At 45.5% G+C, this 24825-nt stretch overlaps 1 protein-coding gene across 1 annotated transcript in view; it reads left to right on the top strand.

The window, feature by feature from the left end:
- Positions 1-23204, top strand: part of NCOA6 (nuclear receptor coactivator 6) — a 44208-nt gene extending 21004 nt beyond the window's left edge. Inside the window, exons 9-16 of the mRNA XM_048321451.1 lie at positions 1154-1300; positions 2238-3357; positions 9079-9200; positions 10089-13079; positions 14635-14703; positions 16613-16649; positions 19515-19663; positions 22602-23204. Coding sequence (XP_048177408.1) covers positions 1154-1300; positions 2238-3357; positions 9079-9200; positions 10089-13079; positions 14635-14703; positions 16613-16649; positions 19515-19663; positions 22602-22648 — 4682 coding nt within the window. The 3' untranslated portion in view covers positions 22649-23204. The remainder of the gene's footprint in view (positions 1-1153; positions 1301-2237; positions 3358-9078; positions 9201-10088; positions 13080-14634; positions 14704-16612; positions 16650-19514; positions 19664-22601) is intronic.
- The last annotated feature ends 1621 nt before the right edge of the window (positions 23205-24825 follow it).

The raw sequence follows: 24825 nt of genomic DNA, 5'->3' as shown, positions 1-24825 counted from the left end.
ACCTTGCATTTAAACGTTTGGTGTAAATGAATGCATTCAAACACTTTGCATTTCACACAGTCAATTTAGCAAATCAAAATTTATATCAGATTTGGAAGAGACCAAGCTAACACTTTCTTTTTTTCTCAGTTGAAGCATTCCTATGTGCAAAACTTCCCTGAAAGTTTTGCAGAACTAAAACTGGAGTGATGTGGTGTTTCAAGAAGTCTGTTTCTGTATTTGTAGATATATTTGGTGTTTGACCTATAGACCTGATTACCTTGAAATATTAATTACAACCTAGGACCAGATAATTAGCACAAGTAGTACAATTAGGTGTGCAAGAAAGCCGTAACTGCAGAAGGAACTGAAGTCACATTCTGGCACTGGGTCAGGAAAATAAAGGGGGCGGTGGGCAGGGTTGCCTCAAAGTCTGAGGCATTGTGTGGACAGTGAGTTAAAAAGAACTGAGTTCTCTAAAATCCATCTGCACTGCTGCTCATGTTGGCAGGTAGAGGAGAGGTTTTTCTCTCTGTCCCAGGGCAGCAGTGATGTTTGGATGTGCCAAAGTGTGGGTGTTGTGCCACATAAGGGCCTGACAGAATTCCTTGCTCTTGCAGCAGGGATAGCAGAGTTACTTGAAGGAGCAGCAGGTCTGGATGTACTGAACCATGGGGTTCCTCAGCCCACTCTGGGATGAAAAGACCCTTTGGGTTTGTGTGCACACAGCAGCACTGATAAGGAGTGTGTGCCTGGTGTGTCAGAGTTGGTGAGAGGAGCACGTCACTAGCAAAAATACCAGTTATTTGTGTTTGTGTACATGAAATAAGTTAAGGGCATGCTAAGAGATGCGGGAGAGCAGAAAGCAACAAACCACGTTACTTAAAGTTCTAGTTTCTGAAAGGTCAGACATGGACTTTTCACCTTCTCTGGGCAGTAAGTTTTGTACTGAAATTATAGTTTGAAATTAGTCATAGTAATTTGTTAGACAGAATTATTGCACAGGTAAGAACTATGAATGTCTTCAGTGGATTTTGTATATTGGCAAAAAACAATTGCTGCCTAAACGTGTCACATGATGGCACAGACTCAAAGGTATTCTCCAATTACAGATTTTGTCTATTTTTTTCTTCCCCTTTTCCATACTAACTAATCAGAAAATTCTCGTGTTCAGGAATGCCCAAGCGGCTCCCCCCGGGGTTCCCTGCAGGCCAGGCTAACCAGAACTTCCTGCAAGGTCAGGTGCCTTCCACAGCTCCAGGAACACCAGGGAACAGCGGAGCACCGCAGCTGCCAACCAGCCAGAACGTGCAGCACACAGGTCTGACTGCACTGGGGCCTTCCTCAGCCTTTTCCATTTTCCATTTGTAGCACATGGTGCCTTTTCCTGTGTCACACGGGTCCCAAGCCATTCAACTCCTGCCATTAACAGGGAGCTGCTGGCTGGGACTGCAGCAGTGCTCTGGGTGTAGTGCTGGATAAGGAAAAGAAAAGCATAAGGCTGCTCATGTTTCTCAAAACCCAACTATTACTGATGAGGACTGTGGGTCTGGGCTTCAGAAGTAGCTGTTCAGAAATTGAATGGAAGGTAACACTGAAACTTGGAGGCAAGGGGTAATAAAGATACAACACAAAAGGAACTTCTTGTCCAGGAAAAAAAAAAAGTGTAATTATCCTAGAAGCAGAGTAGCAAAATATCTTGTTCTGCTTTGAAAAGATTATTTGTTACTTCCTTCAAAAATTTTGAAAGTCTGCTTAAAGTGTGAAAATGAAATCTTTAATTCACAAATGTCTCAATTTAACAATTCAATTATTAGTCCTTTGGCTGGATTATGGATACCCTGATGATGTCATTTCATCAGTACTCTGTGTGCATTTATTCTTTAACCCATTATAAAGTAACCTCAGGGTTTGAAGCTCATTTTGGTTAGGAATTACTCTGCTGAGTTAGGTGACATTATGGAAGGTTTTCAAACCTAGGTGCAGATAACAACTGAAATTAAGTTTCTGTTCTGTCTTCTGCAGAGGGATACAGGGGAAATACCAGCCCAAGTGTTTATTTTGAGGTGTATGATGTTCTGTTTTGACAACTAACACGTGTCTGTAGCATCAAACTCTGCATCCCAGGACTGCAAATATATGAGATACACCAGTTTATTGGAAAAGGGACTTTTGGAGTACTCAACAGTTAAAGGTGTGAAAACTCTTACACCAATCCAGTTAGTGTCTTACTGGTATTTTCTTTTTATTTTCTTAAGGTGGCCAAGGATCTGGACCTCCTCAAACTCAGATGCAAGCAGCACATGGCCCAGCAAATATGATGCAGACCAATCTAATGGGACTTCATGGAAATATGAACACCCAGCAGGCTGGTGCTAGTGGGGTACCACAGGTTAACATGGGCAACATGCAGGGACAGCCTCAGCAAGGACCACAGTCCCAGCTTATGGGGATGCATCAGCAAATCGTGTCCTCTCAAGGACAGATGGTGAACATTCAGGCTCAGGGATCGCTGAACCCTCAAAACCAGATGATACTTTCTCGAACTCAGCTCATGCCACAAGGCCAAATGATGGTGACACCTCAAAACCAAAATCTTGGTCCCTCTCCCCAAAGGATGACCCCACCCAAACAGATGATTCCCCAGCAGGGACAGCAGATGATGTCCACACACAATCAGATGATGGGACCTCAGGGCCAGGTCTTGCTACAGCAAAACTCAATGATGGAACAGATGATGACCACTCAGATGCAAGGAAATAAACAGCCTTTTAATACCCAAAACCAGTCCAATGTTATGACGGGGCCAGCTCAACTGATGAGAGGACCAACCCCAAACATGCAAGGAAACATGGTGCAGTTCACTGGGCAGATGATGGCACAGCAAGGCCCCGTGAATGGGAACCCTTCTCAGGTGATGGGAATTCAAGGGCAAGTTTTAAGACCCACTGGACCTGGTCCTCACATCTCTCAGCAACTTGGGGATACTGCTACCACAGCAAACAACGATGGGAACTTGACACAGATGTTACCTGAGGTTCCTGTGCAGCAGCCAAACATGGTGCCTTCTCATATGCAAGGAATGCAAGGAAACAACAATGCTTCAGGGAGTCATTTCTCTGGCCATGGGCTGCCTTTCAGTACGGGGTTTAGTGGAACTCCCAATGGGAATCAGGTTTCCTGTGGGCAGAATCCTGTGTTTCCTGTCAATAAAGATGTGACGCTCACAAGTCCACTCTTGGTTAACCTTCTCCAGAGCGATATCTCAGCAGGGCACTTTGGTGTGAACAACAAACAGAATAACCAGAATGCCAGCAAGCCAAAGAAGAAGAAGCCTCCAAGGAAGAAGAAAAATAATCAACAGCTAGAACAAACAACGTAGGTTTAATATTACAGTGTTTTTTATAAGGGGCATGAAGAAACTCCACAGGCACCTTGTCAATATTTTATCAGCAAGTAATGGGTGAGAAAGGACCTGTATTTAATTCATGTTGTAGCAGTTTCTCTCAAGAGTCTGTCATTGGAATGTTGTTCAAGATTAAAAATAACATGCAAATATCCAAACTCAGTTATAAACCAAATTTTACCAGCACTGTTCCTTACCTTTACTGGGTGAAGGAAGTTTAGCATGCAGCCCCTGGTGCCACAGCCCTTGGAAGAGGAGGCTGCCTTTTTTAAGCAGCCTGACAGCCACGATCAAAGGGTGGGAAGTATGTTCAGAAGAACTAGAAGCCTCTATATAACATGTGCAGGACAGATTTTGGGGGCTTGTTTCCTGAATTATGTGCATATTCTGACACATTTCTGCCTGGAATTGAGCTGGACTTCTCTCTTAGTTGAGGCTACAGCTAGAATTTAGAGGGAGGAATCTGGTACTTTCTGGGTATGAGATTAACAAATCCAAGCAATGTTGGTCTTCCTGGCCTAGCAGAGATTAGGAAGGGAAAAAACCCCCACAGCTCTTGAGAGGGAGGAGGCCAATGGAAAAGATTGAAAGATAATCAATGAGTGTGCCTTTTTAGTGAAAAGACAAGATTGCAGTATCTCTTCTTCCTTCTTTGGCCAGCATGTTCTTTCTTGGCCAGCTGTCCTGTAACCATTTGCCATTGACAGCCCACTGTCACCCAGCACAGCGTGGTAGCTGCTGCTGCTGTGCTTTTATTCAGCTCAAATGGTAGATTTGAGAAGGCAGATATGCTTTATCTAATTATCCTGATGCTGTAGATGAGCACATGGGGCATTAACAGAAATCCACCTGATGGTACTTTGGGAGATTGTTTTCAATCAAGAAAAAATGGGGGAAATGAAAAAACTTTGCACAGAAAATTATAACACAGAAATATCCAAATATCAAAATTAAATTCTTTAAACCAAACAAAAAGGTGGCAATAGCACATTAAGCTCCTGGTGTGGCTCTGGTTCCACCAGTCTGGCCCCTTTGAATAATCATTATGTCCTTAACCTGAAGTTTATGCTGCCTTTCCTAGGGACACATGTTCAGTTCAGTGCAAAGAGAAGATGGCATCAAGTACTAAGCAACTGTTCAATATTTCAATTTTCCCTTGGTTATTCAATGTGTAGCCCCAGCCTGCATTTTCTGCACAGTGTCAAGATTCCTTCATGAAGGTGGAATTAATAATTTCATGGACCTTTTAATTGTGGACTGAAAAACTCACATCATCTATAGCAAGTGATCTTTTGTGACAATCATTAATTGGCTTAACTAGTACAAAAATAAAATGCAGAAATGCTGTAAGGTAAAGCAAAGCATGCTAATTTAGTAGGTCTTGGAGAAAAGCTTTTCAAGCCTCTCCTGTATAGTTGTATACAGTCATGGTATGGCTTGTCAGGTCCTCACTGCTGCTGTATGATCTCAGATTACAGCTGGAGGAGGACCCAGTCTGTGGCCAGATGTGGAAACCTGGGTAAAGTAACTTGGCCAGAACCAAGTGTGTGGCCAGTCTGCAGCTTTGGGGTGACTTAGAAACCTAACACAGACACCAGCTCCTCCAGTGCAAATAGATTCCAATAAAACAATGGTAACCACTGCTGTAGCAAGTGCCTTGCTGTGGAAGTGACAGAGGATTCAGAGGGAGCAGCTGAGTTGGTACCACCTTCTGAAAAAAAAAATCCACTAATCATTAAAGAAAACTCTTCTTAGGATTTTGTTTTCATTGGTCTTACTGATGAGCACTCGGCCTCAGTGTGGCCTGGGAATATCAATAAATGGGTCTATAAAGCTCTTCCTCTGAGCTTGCAAAGCCTCACAAGACTATTTGCTCATTAAAAAGTTTTCACAGTAGAAGAAGTCTCAATTACAGCTTTTCTAATGAGCTCTGACAGCTCAATTCCAGCTCCTAAATAAGGCTTTGAATCAGATTTCGGTGTAATTAACAAGGGAACCAGAATGTTGTTCTGATATGGATGAACATTTTGGTTCTACACGGACTATATCAATACTTGACCCTTGCAGAAGCACTAAGAAGAGAGCTGTTCTTACAAAAGTTCCTGAGTATTCTCCAGCAAAAAGAGGGAGAGTGCAGTGCAAGCTGCTGTAACACCTTCCTGCCTCCCTCACTCTCAGCTTCCCTCACATCGTTGGGCAAGCTCAGCATTTTCCTGCCTTGGAACTGGCAGGAATTAAATCCGATTTGGATCACTTTCTCTTGCATCAGAAGCAAATATGATGCTTTTCATCTCAGCTTCCTCTCTGTCATTCTTCCTCAGAAATGTTAGAATTCAGAGCAGCAAGCCTTGTGTGGAAATGCAGCTAATTTGATAAAGACACTAAAAAGAAATAATTTCTGAGAAATAATAACAGTAACAAAAGTACAATTAGTAATATGGATTGCAGACTGAGTCGTGTTGGAATGTAAATAGGCTAAGTGAGCTATTGAAAGAGTTTATTCAGCTGAGTCTAAAATAATTTCAAGGGTTTGCTTAGTTGAGCAACTTTGCATTGGAATGAAACCCAGGTCATTTTGGTTGTTTAAAAGCATTTGCATCTGTATGCTGAACCTGAAGACTGTGGGTAATGGGATGTAAACTGAGGAGCAGGATGCTAGCTGGAATGGGATTGTGGATAAAACAGGTTGGTTAATTCTATTAAATCCATGCACAAACAAGCAGTTGTTTAATATTCCCCTGTGCACAGACTATGAACACCCTGTGCACTGGTAGAACAGAAATAATCCACTGTGGAAGGTCATTCCCAGTGCTGCCATTCAGGTTTGCAGTGCCCAGTGCAGGTGGTGGCAGCACTGCAGGACAAAGAGGCTTTTCCCAGACAGACTCGGAGGGTTTCACTGCAGGTCGGGGGGTGCCCGTCCCCTGGCAGAGCTGGGAAATGCCCTCACCCAGCAGCAGGGGAGGAGCCTCTGTTCCACCAGAGCTGCTGCTCCTGGGCCAGGCTGGCTCTGCCACACCTGGCATTTTAGGTTTGCTCTCCTGATGGCACAGCTGCCACCTTCTTTGGTTTGGTTGGTTTGGGTTTTCCTGGAGTTCTCTCTCTGCTCTGATGAGAGATTTGTATCTGAAGGTTGTACTTCGGAGCGCAGCTGGTGGAGCAGAGGTCCTGCTCATGACAATCCAGACTGTACCTGGGGTGCAGTTACTTTTATATATTTTTTTACCTCTAGAGCAATAGAAAAGAAGAATAAACATGGAATATTTTGTCCCTCACACAAACATCTTGTTATTCATATTCTGGTTTTTTTTCACCAGTGGTGGTTGCTAAACATGCCCAGTGAATTTCAGCTGCGTTTGAGATTCAGTTGATATTTAAATTTCCCAGCAGTGATGGAAGCAGCCTTTCCTGCCATAGCTGCTCTTCACTGGCAAACCAAGTTCGGGTCTGTTCTGCCAGATTTGCACAGACCCATCTGGCAGGAGATGTTTGCTGAGGATCCACTGTGCACCAGGTTTGTTCTCTGCGTTAAACCTGTCTGTGCAGTGATGCTGTGTATCAGCTTTGAGCTGAACTTTAACTGTAGCATTTTTAATCTCCCACCATTTTAAATAAATAGCAAATTGACACATCTGAGATAACATTCACAATTTTAGGCATTCTCTCAGTTCGCATGGCTGGCACCTGCACAAAAGGCTGCAGCTCCTCTGGGTGATTTTGCTGCCAGAATTTTTGTTCATTTGTGACTGTTAATATAATGCTCTGGGGCATATCTCTGCATTTTGCCAGTTTTCATCAAATTCATTGGTGGAGGCATGTAAGCCTACCCCACCTGCATCACAAAAATTGGTGATGTGCTGGGTTAGACACAGCATTGCACTCCAGGTGCTTTCCTTGGCAGTACTTGCCCTCAGCAGCAGTGGCTGGAAGTTTTGTGTTTGCCCTATTTTCACCTTTCTTCTCTCTTGGTGTATGTTCTCCCCCGTTTTGACCCACAAAAATTCAGGGATTTCCAGTCACATGCTGCTTTTTGAACATTGATTAGGTAGCATTAGGACAGGCCAGGGTGTCTCCATGGGTGTCTACAGCTTTGGGTCAACCGTACAGATGCCAGAAACTTATTCTCAAGTAAATTGAAATAGGACAGATCTCCCCACCTTTATGTATTTCAAATTCTTATTTTGCTGAAAATGTTACTTTTGTCCATGGCATTTCTGCATGATTCTGCCTCTTTTTATTGGCAGTGTACTTTTTTGGATGTCTTTAATTTTAGCTTAGAGCTTTTCTTACATAGGTCTTCCCATAACCTTCATGAAGGTGATAAGCAGTTTAGTTCTTCTACTCTTGATCCCTCTGTTTTACATCCTCTGACCATATATATTGATAGCTATAGAAACTTGGGATTTTTTCTGAGTCTGCAAAAGCTGTCTTGATTTAGTGGAAGTATTGGGCATTGAGTCTGAACAATTTTTAATTGTCCTAGAGAGTCTCCTGCAGCATCAGATTGCTCAGGAGAAGGACTTGGGGGAGCTGGTGGGTGACAAACTGAATGTGACCCAGCAATGTGCCCTCACAGCCTCGAGTCCTGGGCTGACCCCACAGTGTGAGCAGCAGGTCCAGGGGGATTCTGCCCCTCTGCCCTGCTCAGGTGAGACCCCACCTGCAGAGCTGCCCCAGCCCCGAGGGACAAGAAGGACACTCCTCTGGAGAGAGTCCAGAGGAGGCCCCGGAGCTGCTCCAAGGGCTGGAGCCCCTCTGCTCTGGAGCCAGGCTGAGAGAGCTGGGGGTGCTCACCTGGGGAAGAGAAGGCTCTGGGGGCACCTTAGAGCCCCTTGCAGGGCCTAAAGGAGCTCCAGGAGAGCTGGAGAGGGACTGGGGACAAGGCCTGGAGGGACAGATCAAGGGGGAACGGCTTCCCACTGCCAGAGGGCAGGGATGGATGGGAGATTGGGAAGGAATTGTTCCCTGGGAGGGTGGGGAGGCCCTGGCACAGGGTGCCCAGAGCAGCTGTGGCTGCCCCTGGATCCCTGGAAGTGTCCAAGGCCAGGTTGGACAGGGCTTGGAGCAACCTGGGATAGTGGAAGATGTCCCTGCCCGTGGCAGGGGCTGGAATGAGATGAGCCTTAAGGTCCCTTCCAACCCAGACCAGCATGGGATCACTTACAGAGCCCCAGTACCACCCAGGTCTGTGCTCTGGAGGGTGACTGCAGTGCCTGACACGTCAGTGCAGTTGTGCTGTGATGTTATCAGAGGTCTTGGATACCCTGAGTGAGTCACTTCTGGGTGCAGTACTGGAAGAAAAGGTGCTACCATTAATACAAATTAAAAATGCATCTACCCATGGCACTTGCTTATCCACAGAGATGTCATAGGGAAGCCTGTTTAGTTGAAATATGTGTAGCTCTATCATTTGCAACATAGTTATAAAGCTCAGATTCACAGTAGAAATAAATGTTTCAGATCAACAGAGCACCAGGCAACTTGTTTCCTTTTCAGTAGTCTTTAAGGCAGTGACTATACGCAGACCTGGTGTGTGTGTTCCAGTCTGGCAAGTTACCTCAGAGGCATTTCAGTGGGTTATTCCAGGTCTGTGGAGAGTGCTAGGAATTAATTACTGGAGTACTTGGTTATAGAAGCAGAAATCAAACACTGATGTAGGGGCTGGATCTTAATTGTGATTATTTTTCTTTCAGTTCTTCAGAATCACGTCCAGCTGGCCTGGAGGAGAGTGATCAGTCGTCGATGTCTGGAGACCAAGGAATGAATTTAGATAAGTCAGGCCCTAAACTCTCAGATTTTGCAAGTAGGCCACCAGGTAGAAGGATTTTTCTGTGATTATCTGAATGTAATAACTGTAGGAGAGCTTTTAACTGATCTTTGTGACAGTTGTATTTTATTTATGCTATCACACATTCAAGTTCAAACTTTTTTTCCTCCTAGTAAGTAACTGGTGCCATTGTTTAAGTGTTTTCTTTGGGTTAGCTCAAAATGAAGAGGTGGCCCCATTCTCAGGTATCATCCTGAGGTATCATACTGAGTACTGTAGAGTTATTCAGTAGTAACATAACTGATAAAAAAATGTTGTGTTTCTAGCTGTAGCACAGACTGATGTCTTAAAAATTTAGCATTGACCAATAGCTGATTTTTGAGAAGAAATAGGGGTTGTAGTTGGAATGATCCTTTGCGTGTAGAGAGGATTAAATCTAAAGTCTGCAATAAGATTTATATTATAAACCACACGGGGGGTCCTTAGCATGTTTTTGGCTGAGTAATGCATGGCAAATGCTACTTTGTACTCTAGAAAATGTCAGGTCTGTAGCAGGTGTGCTGCAGGGCTGTCAAACTGAAGTTTGTTTTAAGGAGTAATAATTAGTGGAAGTCCAGCTCCATGTTTGTCAGTGAAAGGAAGCCCGTGGGCTGTTGCAGAGACTTCTCAGCTGGTGTGAACCTGGGTTAGTAGCTGATACAATACACTAAGAGATCTCCAGTTAAATCTCATGCAAGTCATACATGAAGTAAAACTATTTCTATGAATTAAGTAAAATCTTCAACTTTGTTTGTAAAGCCTGTTTTGTTAATGTGGCTCCCATCCAAGATAAACAGGCTCCAGGCTGTACTTTCTATCCAATCCTGTTTGTTAGAGAAATTCTGCTTCCTCTGATCTTTGGTTGGTTTTAATGAATGTGTCATCCTGTTGCCTTAGGTTATCCATCTCAGCCGGTGGAGCAGAGGCCACTTCAGCAGATGCCACCTCAGCTCATGCCACACACGCAGCAGCCCCAGCCCCAGCAGCAGCAGCAGCCCCAGACAGCCCCCCAGCAAGGCCAGGCACCCCCCCAGACCCCACAGCAGCAGCAGATGATGATGATGATGCTGATGCAGCAGGATCCCAAATCAGTCAGGCTGCCTGTGCCCCAGGGGGTTCACCCCCCCAGGGGGCCCCTGAACCCAGATGCTCAGCGGATGCCGATGCAGCAGAGTGGGAACATGCCGGTGATGGTGAACCTCCAGGGGCCTGGGCCGGTGCCTCCATCTCCTGACAAACAGAGACTGGCCCTGCCAGGCAATCCTCCTCTGGGAAACAATGCCAGGAAAATGGTTTATCCAGATAATGTACAGAATCCTTCCAGCTCACCCCTCAGAGAGGTGTCATCAGTACCCTCTCTTCCAGAAGGAGGTGGAGCTGAGGGCCCTCCGACATCAGGAGCTCAGAATAATTTGACATCTCATTTAGTAGTTTCACAGAACCAGTTAATGATGACAGGACCCAAGCCTGGACCATCCCCACTTTCAGCTGCCCAAGGTGCAAGTCCCCAGCAGCAGTCTAGTTCTCTGTCTAGTGCTCTTACACACCATTTTCCCAATGTTGCTGCCCCATCACAAACTTCAAGGCCTAAAACCCCAAACAGAGCAAGCCCAAGGCCGTATTACCCTCAGACTCCTAATAACCGTCCACCCAGCACAGAACCCTCAGAAATTAGCCTGTCTCCAGAGAGGCTCAACGCTTCTATAGCTGGCCTGTTCCCTCCCCAGATCAATATTCCTTTACCTCCCAGGCCTAGCCTCAACAGAGGATTTGATCAGCAGGGTCTGAATCCCACTACTTTAAAGGCCATTGGACAAGCCCCATCAAATCTCACAATTAACAATCAGTCCAGTTTTACTGCCTCACAGTCACACAAATTGGAAGGTGTGGTCATCAATTCAGGCAAACAAACCAACACTGGAGGAACAAAGAGAGCAAGTCCAAGCAATAGTAGAAGGTCCAGTCCTGGATCCAGTAGGAAAACTACGCCAAGCCCTGGCAGACAGAATTCAAAAGCAGCTAAATTATCATTGACAACTCAGCAGAATCCATCTCTCTTGCAGAACATGGAATTACAAAGAAATATGATGGCTGGTCCCTCTTCTTTGCCAACACCTGTGACTACAAGTTTTCAAAATAATTCCATTTTGAGTAACCAGAATCCTGCAGTTTCTGTACCTGCTGTGACTGGCATTCCTGAAGACAATAAGGAGAGCCTTAGTGTGCCTCAAGATACTGAGAGTCAAAGTGCACAAGGTGTCCAAGGTAGCAAAGACCAGCCCAGTATGGAACTGAAAGGTGTCCCTACTCCAGATATGAAAGTGCTGGTTCCTGAAGAGCAGGCAAAAAAAGATGGGCAAGCCTTAGACAGCAGTAAGCTCCCAGTCATGGAGGAAAGTAAAACCATGGTATCTCCAGCTATGAGGGAGGCACCAACTTCTCTAAGTCAACTTCTTGACAATTCTGGAGCTCCTAATGTGACCATTAAGCCCCCTGGGCTGACAGGTCTTGAAATGGCACCGATAGTCCCCACTGGTGAGGAGCTAAAGAAGATAGCTGTCATTCCTCCACTGCAGGATTCATCCTTGAGCAAGGAGCCATCTAATTCACTTAGCCTGCCTCAAAATAATGAGCCCTGTCCAAATCCAGGGCACCAGGACCTGGGAGAAGTGAACTCAAGCGTGGCACAGAGCGTTCCTCCAGTAATGCAGAGGCCTGTCAGCTCTTCTTCTATTTCAGGTCCTTTACCCCCCAACCAGATAACAGTTTTTGTGACTTCCAACCCTATTTCATCTGCTGCTAATACATCAGCTCCGTTGCCATCCCACTTGCAATCTGCGTTAGTGTCCACTGTTGTCACCATGCCCAATGTGGGGAGCAAAGTGATGGTTTCGGAAGGACAGTCCGCGGTTCAGTCCAGCGCCCGGCCGCAGTTCATCACACCTGTGTTCATAAACTCATCCTCAATCATCCAGGTGATGAAGGGCTCTCAGTCCAGCACGATTCCAGCAGCCCCCATGACTTCTAACTCAAGCCTGATGCCTCAGTCAGTCGCGGTTGTTGGTCCTTTGCATATCCCACAGAATATCAAGTTCTCCTCCGGGCCCGCTCCTCCCAGCACCTCATCCACCAGTCCTGTGTCCAGTATTCCCACCAGCAGATCACTCGTTCTGAATCCCTTGGCATCTCCTGTCCAACTGCCTTCTTCTGCTCCAACTCCCTCCAGTGTTCCTTCACACCTTCCTGCTCAGCAAGCCAAGGACTTCAGCCCGGAGGAGCCTTCCCAAGGTGCAGGGTCGGGTGAGCAGTGCCCTGTGCCAGCAGCCCAGTCGGGACCTGTTGTTTCCCCTCTGCTTACAAGCAGCCCGGGATCTGGGAACAGGCGCAGTCCTGTTTCATCCAGCAAGGGAAAGGGAAAAGTAGACAAGATTGGCCAACTCCTGCTGACTAAAGCGTGCAAGAAGGTCACTGGCTCCCTGGAGAAAGGGGAAGAGCAGTATGCTTTGGATGGAGAAACAGACGGTCAGGGACTAGAAACCTCGCTCCCAAATAGTTTGGGAACAGAGCAACCACCAGCAGAACTCGATAACAAAAGCGGGACACCTCCAGCACCCAGTGTTACAAAACAGAGCACTTCTGCGCCCGGCAGCTCGAGCCTCAGCCCCGCGGCGGCCGCTCCCTCCTGCGCGTCCCCGGGCGCGCCCCCGAGCGCTCCCGCCCCCGGCGCGCTCCCGGCCGCAGCCCCCCCGGCCGGAGCCCCCCCGGCAGCCGCGGAGCCCGCGGGCCCCAGCGCCAGCAGCGGCAGCCCCGGCGGGGGCCCGGAGCAGAGCGGGAGCGCCGCGGCCGAGGAGAAGCCCGCAGCACTCCCGGAGCTGCTGCAGAGCGCAGGTGAGTGCGGGGCTGCGCGGGGCTCGGGGGGAGCGAGCTGGCTGCGGGACATCCCGGGGGCTGCTCTCCGCGAACACCAGAAAATATAGGCTCTGCTGCCCAGGCTGCCAGCTGCTTGTTTCTAACAGCTGGGTGATACGCAGGCTTATATTCACCAAGATTTGAGTTCAGATGTTTTATTTCGCGTTCCGTTTACTGCTTCAGTGGGGTGTTTGTCATGAACAGATGATTCAGTAACTTCATGTAACTGTTGGAAGCAAGGAGGAAAAGCGGATGTATCAGTAATGACAAGTGCTTAGGGTGCCTTTTATACTGGTAGATACACTGGGATTCTGCTTTGGTCTTGCCGTAGACTTTTGATTTTGTAAATTATTTCAATTTATTGACTTAATTATGATATTTTGAATTAATCCTAATAATGCTATTTCCCTCTCTGAATAAGCTTCACCCTCTAGGGAAATTGCTGAATAACTTCCAGAACAGAAGGAAAAAACAACCCACACCATGCCTTTTTGTCTAGGGAAGAACTTAAATGCTCATTTCAGAGAAATTAAGGAAAAGGTTAACTGCATTCAATTTGAAAACATAAGATACCTTTACACCTGAGCTTTGCTGTTTTAATTTGAGCACCTGACAGACTCTATATATTACATTGATGCTATTTCTTGATGTCATTTTTAATTTATTGAATCTGGTGTGGACATAAACCTATCACTCTTGAAGTGAGCTGAGTGTTGTGCTTTACAACATGAATTAGACACAGAAAATAAAATCATGGATGATCAAATCCACAGAAGTCAGGGGAAATGAAAACTTCAGCCTCAGTGTGACTTTCCCCGTAGCTGTTGGATGTCGTAGCTGTATGCCACTGGAAAATGGAAATGCTTCCTTTGAGCTTCACAGAGGAGTTACGGCTTTCTAGGAGAAAAATGGAAGTGATAGTCTTTATTTAAGCAGGAATGTTAAACTTTTTGTCTTCCTGTTCTCTGTAAGTTCACTATCACATAGAAGGCTAGAAAGCATTAGCCCAACAAAAATTATTTTTCCATCTGATTTTTTTACTTGTCAACCTAAGAAAGGTTAAGTTGTCATCTTATTGCCAAAGGCCTTCAAGGGCAACTCTGGAGCATATTGTGCACTTTAATTGAAGGAGTGAGGGCACTGATTTGTTAGGAATATACTGTTTTCCCCCAGAACCTCTGTTGAAATGAACATTAAAATAACAGAGACTAAACTATTGAAATTTTAGGACTCCTTTAATGTCTCAGACTGCTGAAAAACTGTTACTTTTTGAAATGTGGTTTATGATACTTTCATTTCATCACTCATTCTAGTTTGAGAAAACTTGCTTGGGATAGTTTTGCCAAAGTTTGTTTTAAAAAGGGGGAGGCACATGGTGGGAGGGAAGTGGAGGGTAGATTAAAAATACTGCATCTGTAAATGCTGAAGTGCAGCCAGCTGGGAGAGAGGGCATTTTGTACCAGCCTGATCACACCACAGGAACTCCTTTGACTCCCTTTGACAATAATGCTTTTTCCCTCCACTTTTATTCTAGCATCCTCTCAACATTTAACACAGAAAAAAAGTTCAGTTGCAACATCAGAAAGTACTGTTCAAAGAACAGGTAAATCTTCCTTTGGAAAAGCAGAATAGATGTGAACTAAACCCTTTATGTTTGGAACTGAAAATGCATTTATTTGAATGCATATTCAGTGGTCACTAACACACCGGGTATTTTGGGGGTTGGGTGGGGTTTTTTATTATTATTTGTGCCTTTGGGATTGTTTTTCTTTGCTACTTACATTGTGCTTTGGAGGTCTCCAAAGCCTTGTGGGAGATTCAGGATGGGGTCAAGTAAAAAATGAAAAAATCACCGAGGAAGGTTTTAGGCATTCAGTGATAAATTGGAGGGACTGGATTTGTAATGATACAGTGTGTTTGAATTTTGAAGTTCTATTCAGAACTAGTAAGAGGGGTCTTTCTTTCATTGCACACTTCTGAATATAGAAATATGGTCATGCCATGCTGGGAATGTGTTTTAGAGTTGTCATCCTTTTTTTCTGTTCAGCTTTTAATGCCCCCTCAGCAGTGTTTCAGGATGGAGCCCTGGCAAATGACTTTGTGGTGTTGCCATCTACTATCATGGTGTTTCACTGTCAGTTTTGGGGTGGTTTAAAAAAGTAATTCCCAAGCTGAGTAGGGAAAACGGATAGATGTGGGCTTACTTATGGGAAGTGCCACTCTCCATCCATTTGCTATCTCTCATCTGATTAGAAATAGAGTTTTTGGAAAGTAGAAATTTTACAAAATTGTTTTCTTTGAATTTCCACTAAGCCAAAGTGGTCATATACCCTTGTTTTTTCACATCTGACTCATTGCCCTGTGCTGCTGTGACTATACTGGGGAGTTCCTGCTGGGGGAAGCACTGGTGCTATCCATTTTTTGCTGTTGGATAATCTCCCTGTTTAAATTTTGGGTGGGAAAAAAGGTAACTCTTTCCTTATGTTGCTTGGTCTGTTCTTCCTTTGTTCCCAAGACGTCTGTTTTTCTCAGACGGTGCTATATCCATTTACACTGAAGAGGCTGGTGTTCCAACACTGCAAATTCATCCTGGGAAGACAGACATTACCCATTTTCTTACGTTTTTCATGCCTCTATTCACTGTGCACACTTTGGGTGCTGAATTGCTGTCAAAGGCAAAGCCCCAGTTTGTGCCCCACTGGCCCCAGGTTTGATGAGGGAATTGAGCTGGATCTCGCTGTGGGCAATGAGACAAAGCACAGGGACTTCATCCATGACATTGCAATGGTAATCCCTGAATCTCTGGCAGTTTCTCATGAGAGGGGCTGTGTTTAGGCATAGGTCTTCCCTCTCAACAAAGGATACGGTGGATGTGGAGAGAATCAAAAGACAGACAGTAAAAAGACTTGACATTTTATATGCTGAAAAGGAGAGCTGTTTACTGAGGTGAAGACTCCAAAGGAAACCTGACCTGTATGTATAAAATCACTGAGAGAGAGAGAGAAAACAGGTCAGACTTCTCTTTGCATCATCTCCCCTGAGATATTTTCCAATTCTGTACAGGGGCAATTGGGCTTCAGAAATTTGTCATTAGAAGATATTGCTGTGAAAGGCAGTTGGGTTAAGGCAAATTTTTACATGCACAATAGAGCCAGATGGGTACTTTTAAGGTTTAAAAACGAATAAAACCTAGAAGGTTTAGTAGAAATAAGCTGTCTAAAATGGAAGTTTATAGGGCAAGAAGAGTGTAGCCCTTGTCAGGGAGTTTCTCTACAGTTTTCTTCTGCTTTAATTGTCCCCTGTCTTAGCTGACACTTAGCAGTGTCCTGAAAGCTGCAATCGGACCAAGCACTTGGCCAATGTGGTATTTGGTATTTTGGCTTGCTTTGCTTTGAGAGAAGCTTGTCCTTGAGATCTAATATGTGATAGAAAAATGTGAGCTAGTCATGCCTTGTCAGCAGGTATGTACTTACTTCTACAGCAGACTTTAAAATTATCTTTTTCTTTTATAGAACTTGAGACAAATGCTGCAGTAGTTGCTGGTCAAAGGTAAGGAGATAGTTTGTAGATTCAGAGTAGATATAGCTTTCGTGGGAGGAAGTCCCTTTCTCTTTGCTTCAATTGCTCAACCTCTGCTACTGCTTTTCATTTTCTCGGCCATACCCTTTCTTTCCTGCTAGGAAATCAGGCCAGTTGAATGTTCCAAACCATTGCTGAAATGCAATGAATATAAGGTAACTTTTTCCTTTGTCTGTGCTTTGGGCAATGTTTCCTCTCATCCTTTCAGGCCTGGGTGTTTCATGTCCTGGAAGGGTCTTGATGGTTGCACAACAAATCAAAACTAACCCCCCAAAGCCTGCAGCTTAGCTGTCATGTGAATTTTTGTTTTCTGAAAGGAAGTCTCTCAAAAGTTTGTTCTTCTGCCTTGAGGATTCTTTTCAACAGTTTTCCTCTATTTCCTTGTTAACACTGCCAAAACTTGATAGGAAAGTCAGGTAGAAACTTCATGTTGTCCTGGTTAAGACGTTCAGGAATTAAAAGATAATATTTCAAATGGTTGTGTTCTGTCAGAAGAAAATACAGTTTCCAAGATCTACTTGGAAGACTCTAAACACCCCAGGCTCTGACTCCATTGGCAGTGAGAGCCCTTGGGGAGGTTTTTGGCTACTGGTGCTGGCACAGCCAGCTGGGTTTTGGACACTGCCCTCATGGGTGGAGTGACCCCTAGGCCAGGGCAGGAGGGGCAGCCCCTCATTGGGTTCCTCAGGAGATGAGGCAGTGCCTTCCTTCGTAAGGGAGGGAATGCAGCACATTTCCTCAGATCAGGAATGGCTCTGAATGGAATGTTTAACCACATTTACCTTCATTTGGATTGGCATCTTTCAAAGACAAGCTGAAATTTCACAGTGAGTTTTCTTCAGGGTAGAATTTTTCTGAAGAGCTCAAGGTGGGACATTGGCAGCTGAGCCAATTCTCCAAATGAAGTGTTCTTGTGTGACCATCTCCAAACTCACCCAGCACATCAAATTACCACAAGGGCATTCTCAGGGTTTTTCTGGTTGATGCTTTTCTGAGCAACACTGGAAAAGAAGGGAAGTTTGCAGCCAAACTGGGTCTAGTGATGGCTGATACAGTGGGCAGCTTTGGGCTCCTGGAGTTGAACCACACAGGACAAACCTTGATAGAATCACAGATGGTTTGGGTGGGAAGGGACCTTAAAACTTACCTCATTCCACACCTTCCACTATCCCAGGTCGCTCCAAGCCCAGTCCAGTCTGGCCTTGGACACATCCAGGGATGGGGCAGCCACAGCTTCTCTGGGCACCCTGTGCCAATTTCTCCCTAATATCTAATCTAAACCTACTCTCAGTTTAAAGCCATTAAAAACCTTTAAAACCTTAGGGGAACCTTGCAACCCATAAAGCACTAGAAATATTTTCACTCAGAGTAACTTGATTTCCTCCTATAAAAGGAGGGAAGTGATGTGCTGGTTCCTATGAAACAATCCCAGCTCTGGATTTAGTCACTAGAATCTGTAAAAATTACCTGTACTAACTGAACTTCAGGTGCCTGTTTGCTTCCCTCCAGGGATCCTCTGAGGTAGGTGACTGCTGGTTCAGCTGCCCCAGCTCCATAGGAGAAGACCAGTTTGAGACCTGTTTTGGGGGATCCAGTTTATAGATTGCCCATAGTACTCCCTTATGGGGAAATAGATTTCAGTATTTATTTTGTATCTGAGATAATCTACAATCCGTAGTCTCCTCTGCTGCGTGTCCTTCCTTGAGAATGTTTCTTCTTCCATTGAGAAGAAGTCTCTCCTTCCATTGAGAAACTGTTTTATTTCAGGTTTCTGTTACTTAACCTTACATTTTGAGTGGTTTGAGTCCTTCCCCTCAAAGCAGGACTCATCTGGAGGGTGACACTGCAGTGGGACCTGTCACACACAGGTCACCCTGCGCTGTGTGTTCACTCCAGTCTCTGATTCAGGCAGCCTTCCTTGAAATCCTGCAAGTGTCACCCAAAGGGCCTGAAATGAGCTTTCTTCTTTTCAATTATCAGCAGAATAATTTATTTAGTTAATTGCTTACCTTTGGATTCCCAGGAGAGAAGTTTAGTTTAAACTTCTGGAACTGCTTAGTCACTAGAAATTGTCTGGCAATAATGCATTAAGGAGAAAACACCCAAAGCTCAGGATGACTTTACAGGGCTGAGAGAGATAAAATAAAGGAGGAATTTGATTACAAAATGTAGCACTCCCATTATTGTCTCATTGGCAAGAAACAGATGTCCACAGTACCTAAAATTAGTATTTTATAGCAGAAGAAGCTTTCTGTTACAAAAAAAAAAAAAAAAAAGGATTTTGACTTCAAGCTTTAAAACTTGAAGAAAGTTTTAAAGAAACCTTTTTTTTTAAATATGTGAAGGAATCACTTGGATCAATGGAGTAAGTCTTTTTAGCAAACCCAAAAAGCTGGCATACTCCCTGAAGAGTTCTTAATTCCTCCTGATGTTCATCTGCAATTTCAACTCTGTACCCCCATACTGCAGCAGTCTCTAATGTAACCTGTTTGCTTTTCCTAGACTTCAGTAATGGTGGCACCTGTGGAAAACAGAGCAGACAATTTATAATGCATCTAATTTCTTGGTCTTCTAATGTTGAAAATATTCTCTTTGAGGACTTCTCAATTCTGTACCCTCTGATAATTTTTGATAGAAATGGACTATACTCTGACTTACTCAGGTCATTCTTCATCTGATAGAACTTCTGGTATCTCTAGCGTTTCATATCTTCAGTGCTAATAGTCCGGAACTGGCACCTGTGTCGGGCCATCCTCCCTCCAGCTTGTCTGACTTGCATAGAAAAACGTAATTCTTCTCACACTTCATCAGAAATATTTTGTCCCACTTTATTAGTAATGAGACAAAAGAGAATTGTGAAAAGTCTAAAACTCCAAGTAGAAGAAATTCAAGAACAGAGGATTCTGCCACTTCACAGGAAACTGTAGAGAACGGGCAGCGCAAGAGATCCTCGCGACCCGCGTCTGCGTCCGGCACGGCAAAAGGTAACATGCACAGCCACCCTTCCTGGGGACAGGGCAGCTCCTAGCCTGCTTCCCCAGCTATTTGCCCTGGCAGTAGCTGCCTTGTAACGCTGGTTTGCAGCTCGTACACCTTGGGTGCTTTATCTCTAGTCTCAAGGATTTAGCCACAGGTTGGTGTTGAAGCGTTTCCCGGCATCTGCACTGGCAGTAAACCCTGTATGAATTCCTCTTTGGTACATCTGTGGAACTTGTTTTCTGCAGCACTCGCCACCGTGGTGTTCAGCACCTTGCCTAGTTGAATTCTCTTGGCAGAAATGTGTTGCTGTTGGAAGGACTGTACTCAGATCAAAAAGTGACATTTTCCTTTTCCTGAAGCCCGACAGACACAAGACTTAAGTCTTCCCAAGTGCACGGTCAGCTTTTGCCAAGTCAAATGCCATGGTTCAGGCACGCTCCAGAGGCTGCTGGGGTGGCAGCCGGGAGCATCAGGGAGTGCTGTGTACTAGCACAGAGCCTCAGCTCTGCTTCCCAACAACATCTGAACTCCTGAAGTTATTAAGCCATGGCATTAGCAGGTGCTGATGTACCTTACTCCTACCCAGGTTACAGCCTTTAACAATTGTGTGATATGCACAGCCCAGTGCCAGGCTGAAGCTAATTCTATCAGCTTCTTGTGTTTAAGGGTCAGAAAAATGCTGATGGACCAAAGTTATGCAAGAGAGTAGAGAGAGACCGTCAAGAGGCAACATTCGACCACTATTTTAAAGATAATACACAGAACAAAGAGGTATTAATATAAAATGATTATAAAAGGAAGTCAAGTTGAATTCAGCCACCATTTCCATACTGGAGGTACTAAAGTGTGATGGTAAGAATATTGTGTTTTCAGAGTTTCAGAGAAGCATTCCAGCTTTACGTCATTCTGCAATGACTCCCAAAGATTACACAGGGGACCTATATGTTCTGCACTTTTGTGACTGCTGAATTTAATTACATTTACTATTTGTGGCAGGACTGTGCAGAAGAATCTGAGTCTGTATTGTAAAAATAAATTCTCTTTCATGATTGTGAAAAAAAGTTTGAAAAATGTGAAGCCAGTGTAAAATCCCTGCCTGCGTTTGAGGGGATCTGGAGCGTGTGACCTGCCCCACACGCTGTACTGGGTAAACCTAAAGATGACAACCAGTGACACGTCAAGTTCTGAAAACGTGGGAACAGGAAAGTGCATCAAATTTAAATAATACCAAAACTCTCACAGGGGTTTGTGCTGACTGTGTAATTCACTTACCTCTGTAAATAAAACCCTTGTTTTTAAATCGTGCATCTGAAGCTGCCGCCGTGTCCAAGGGCTTTGCTGGACACTGGGGTGCAGCTCCCAGGGGACACCTGGCTGTGCTGCCTTACCTGTGGGCACACAGCTGCTCCCGAGCTGTGGAGAATGAGCCAAACCAGGTGTGGCAGAGGACAAGGCTGCACGTTAGTGAGGTGGCTGCAGGAGTGTCACCTGGTTTGCCACTTGTGCCTGCTCTGTTGTACATTTTCATTAGCGAATCAGAGCTTAATTATTCTGGTTTGGTTGCTCCCGTCCTCATTATGTTATCTGTGTCCTGAGAAACCCCCTAACCCATGGTAAAAGGAATGTGGGGCTGGGAGGAGTTATCTCGTGAGATAGAGGCTGTGTAAAGTCATTATTAGGAAAAAAATCAGCAGGGAGAGAGAAGCAGACTTTGACCAGCTGGAGTAGGAACTCGGTTGCTAAGCCTCAGGAAGGAGGAGGCAGAAGGGTCACTGTGAGAGGGTCAGCCCTGTCCACGTGTGTCGGGCACACTCCGGGGTGCAGGGTTTGGGGAGGTGCTGCTGATGCTCCCAAGGGACTGAGCCAGGGACTGAGCGCTGCTGGCCCACTCCTCCTCCCAAACACGGAGCCTTGAGCACCAACGAGGGTGGCAACAGCTGGTGCTGAAGCTACTTCAAAGTCAGCCCTGCTGCTTGGAGGGGCTCCAGGCTGGAGCCGAGCCTGTGGAGATGTTTCACTTCTGAAAATTGGTGCTGTGTTGGTGTTTTCCCTTTTTGGAGTACTTTTCCAGCAAGGGCTGCTTTTAGCGTTTACTGTAGCTTTGAGTTTGTTAAATTTTGAAATGCTGATTGTTTTTTCTAATTCCACATGTAACAGCCATGGAGTTGTACTGCTGCTGTTCTAATTTTAGATGGGCTTGGAAATTTTTTTCCCTTTTGACTCTTAAAATACACACAGCTGCAATACTTTTTGGAAAACATTATGAAGAGCCAAAGAGACATTGCCAACGTTTGAAATCACATTTTTAGAAAGATCTAAAATGCAAATGCCCTTGGTCCTTACTCTTTTTTTTGTTTTGAAATGGAAACTTAGTGCCTTGGTAAGTGCACTGGACATGTCATCTGCCGTCGCCGTGGCCCTGCAGGTGTTAATATTTGTGTCTTTCTGCATCAGCTGTGTTCCTGTGACTCTGTAGACTGCACAGACTTGTTTTCTAATGACTTTCTAAGAACTCAGACAGCTGGGTTGTTAACTGGCGTGGCAGGCTCCAAAACACCTCCCCGAGTGTTGTGTAGCTCCATCTCCGTGGCACCTGGGGCTGTGCTTCCTCCCGGGATACGGCTCCCCTGTGGCACGGGGGGGACTGGACATAGGGGACAGTTAAAAATATTTGGCTCTTCTTCTAAAGGCTGTTGGGGCTCCATAAATGTCTGCCTGAGGCCGCTGGTGCCCGGAGAGCAGCGCGGGGGCCCCGAGTGTGTCAGGCTGACGGCCCAGGGCTGTCACAGCTGCTGAAGAGTCAGTCCCGGTGCTGGGGAAATCCCGCTCTCCAGAGGTTTCCACTCTGGTGTGAGTTTGGAAAAATGACAGGGCAATCTGTGCCCCTCTGGGGAATGGCTTACCGACTCCGTATCCATGCTCTTTTTCTTCTCTTGATTTCAGAAACGAGTGCCAGTGCAATGCAGTCAAAAAGAAGAAAATCCAAGTAAATTACTGCATGGAAACATGAGACTTGTAAATGAGTGTGAATTTACCAATAGCAATTTTGAGCTGTGATTTTTCTTTTTTAAATAAAATTCTGTACAGTAAGTCATTTTAATATTATACTGTTCCCAATAAATGATTTTTTTTTTCTAAAAAACAGATAAATAGATATAAAAACTGGGTTCTTCTAAAACCCCCTGGATTTGCAAAGTGAAGTCCAGGGTTAGCACATTAGGGTAACGTGTTTGTATGAAATGGAAGGGGAGGGGAAGACAATTGTAAATTTATTTGTTTCCACTTTTCATAAACAATTTAGAATACAGGGTTGTCATTTTTAGGTATTAAAATAATGTAATGTGCTGTTGTTTAAGTACTGTATGTGAATAGCAGTCAGAGGGTTTATAAACAAACCCCATGTTGTTTGGAAATGTAAATAATTTTATTATATAGTAGATCTGATGTATTTGTTGTAGAAATGGACCAGTGAGACAAAAAATAAATTTAAGGGTTTGTATAATGTGGAATCCCTCATGCTCTAAATAAATGTTATTGTCCTATAAATTGGGTTGAATTATTATTAGCAACAACAGCAGCATCGTTCCAAACAGGAGGATTGGAGGGATTATTTAGAGCTCCAGGCCTGCAAGCTCCTTATATGTAGCTTTAGCAAGGAATTTGTTTAACCACAAACAAATTAACCGATGCAGCTGTTCCTGCACAGCAGGGGAAAACAGGAAGGGCACCCTGCTGCCCCCGGGGCTGTGCAGGGAGCAGAGGAGCCCCAGCAGCCTGGCTCCCCACAAAGGGCTGCTCAGCAGGGAACAGGCAGGGAAAAGGCCCAGTTCCGTGGGGTAAAGGCTCGTGCCAGGCAGCAGCCTGGCGTCCTTTATGTGGGTAACTCTGCTGCCGTGGGCGCTGGCGGCTGAGATGTGCTGCCACAGAAAGTGGGTCAGGCTCGGTGCTCCCGGGAGCTGCTGGGAGAGCCCGGAGCCTGAGCTCTGTGCACACACACTTGCACCTCTTCCCTTTCTTGCTGAATTTTGAAAATATGTATCTCAAAGTGCTGATTAAATATAAATTGTTATTAAATATAAGTTGTCAGCTTTTATAATCACAGAAATTACCTATTTGTGCACAAGATAACAGGCACTGAGCAAGGCTGATGTCACAGAATCATTGGGGTTGGAAAAGCCCTTTAAAACCATCAAGTCCATCTGTTCCCCCAGCACTGCCAAGGCCACCAACAACCCACATCCCCAAGCACAGCATCCACACTTTTAAAAAATCCCTCTAGGGATGGGGACTCCACCATTGCCCTGGGCAGCTGTGCCAGGACTTGACAACCCCTTCCATGAAGAAATTTTCCCCAACATCCAACCTGAACCTCCCCTGGTGCAGCTTGAGGCCATTTCCTGTCATCCTGTCCTTGTTTCCTGGGAGAAGAGCCCGACCCCACTTCAGCTCCACTGTCCTGTCAGGGAGCTATGGAATGTCCCCCCCAAGTCTCCTTTTCTCCAGGCTGAGTCTCCCCAGCTCCCTCAGCTGCTCCTGGTGCTCCAGCCCCGTCCCCAGCCCTGTTCCCTTCTCTGGACATGCTCCAGCCCCTCAAGGTCTTTCTTGCCAGGAGGGGCCCAAAACTGACCCCAGGACTGGAGGTGCCTCACCAGTGCCCGGCACAGGGGACAGTCACTGCCCTGGCCCTGCTGCCACACCATGGCTGGTACAGGCCAGGTGCTACTGGCCTCTTGCCCACCTGGCCACACCAGGCTCTTGTTCAGCTGCTGTCACCAACACTCCTGAGGCCTTTCCCACCAGGCAGCTTTCCAGGCACTCTTCAGTGTCTCCATCCTCCCTGCCAGAGTGTGGCTGCTCCGTGTCCCTGCGCGGGCACAGTCGATGTGCTGCCCCAGCAGCCCCTCTTTGCTGGGCCCCTGCTTTCCTTTGGGGCTCACCCTGCTCTGTGCTTGGCCTCACTGCTCCTGCTCAGGTTGGGTGGGAAGTTTTGGAGAATGAGGACAAAGTCCACTAAACTGGAAGGTCTTCACAGAAAAGATCCACACACCAATAATAAACCAGGGGAAGAGAGGGGATGTGCTTCAGTTTGTGGGAAATACCACACTGTGGGGAGCAGACAAGCTTGAGGTCAGGGTCACCATTTACAGGGACATGGACCTCGGGAAAG

Source organism: Corvus hawaiiensis, chromosome 17 (assembly GCF_020740725.1).
Source record: "Corvus hawaiiensis isolate bCorHaw1 chromosome 17, bCorHaw1.pri.cur, whole genome shotgun sequence".
Lineage (NCBI taxonomy): Eukaryota > Metazoa > Chordata > Aves > Passeriformes > Corvidae > Corvus > Corvus hawaiiensis.
Note: the sequence above shows the minus strand (reverse complement) of the source record. Positions and strands in the feature narration are given on the sequence as shown.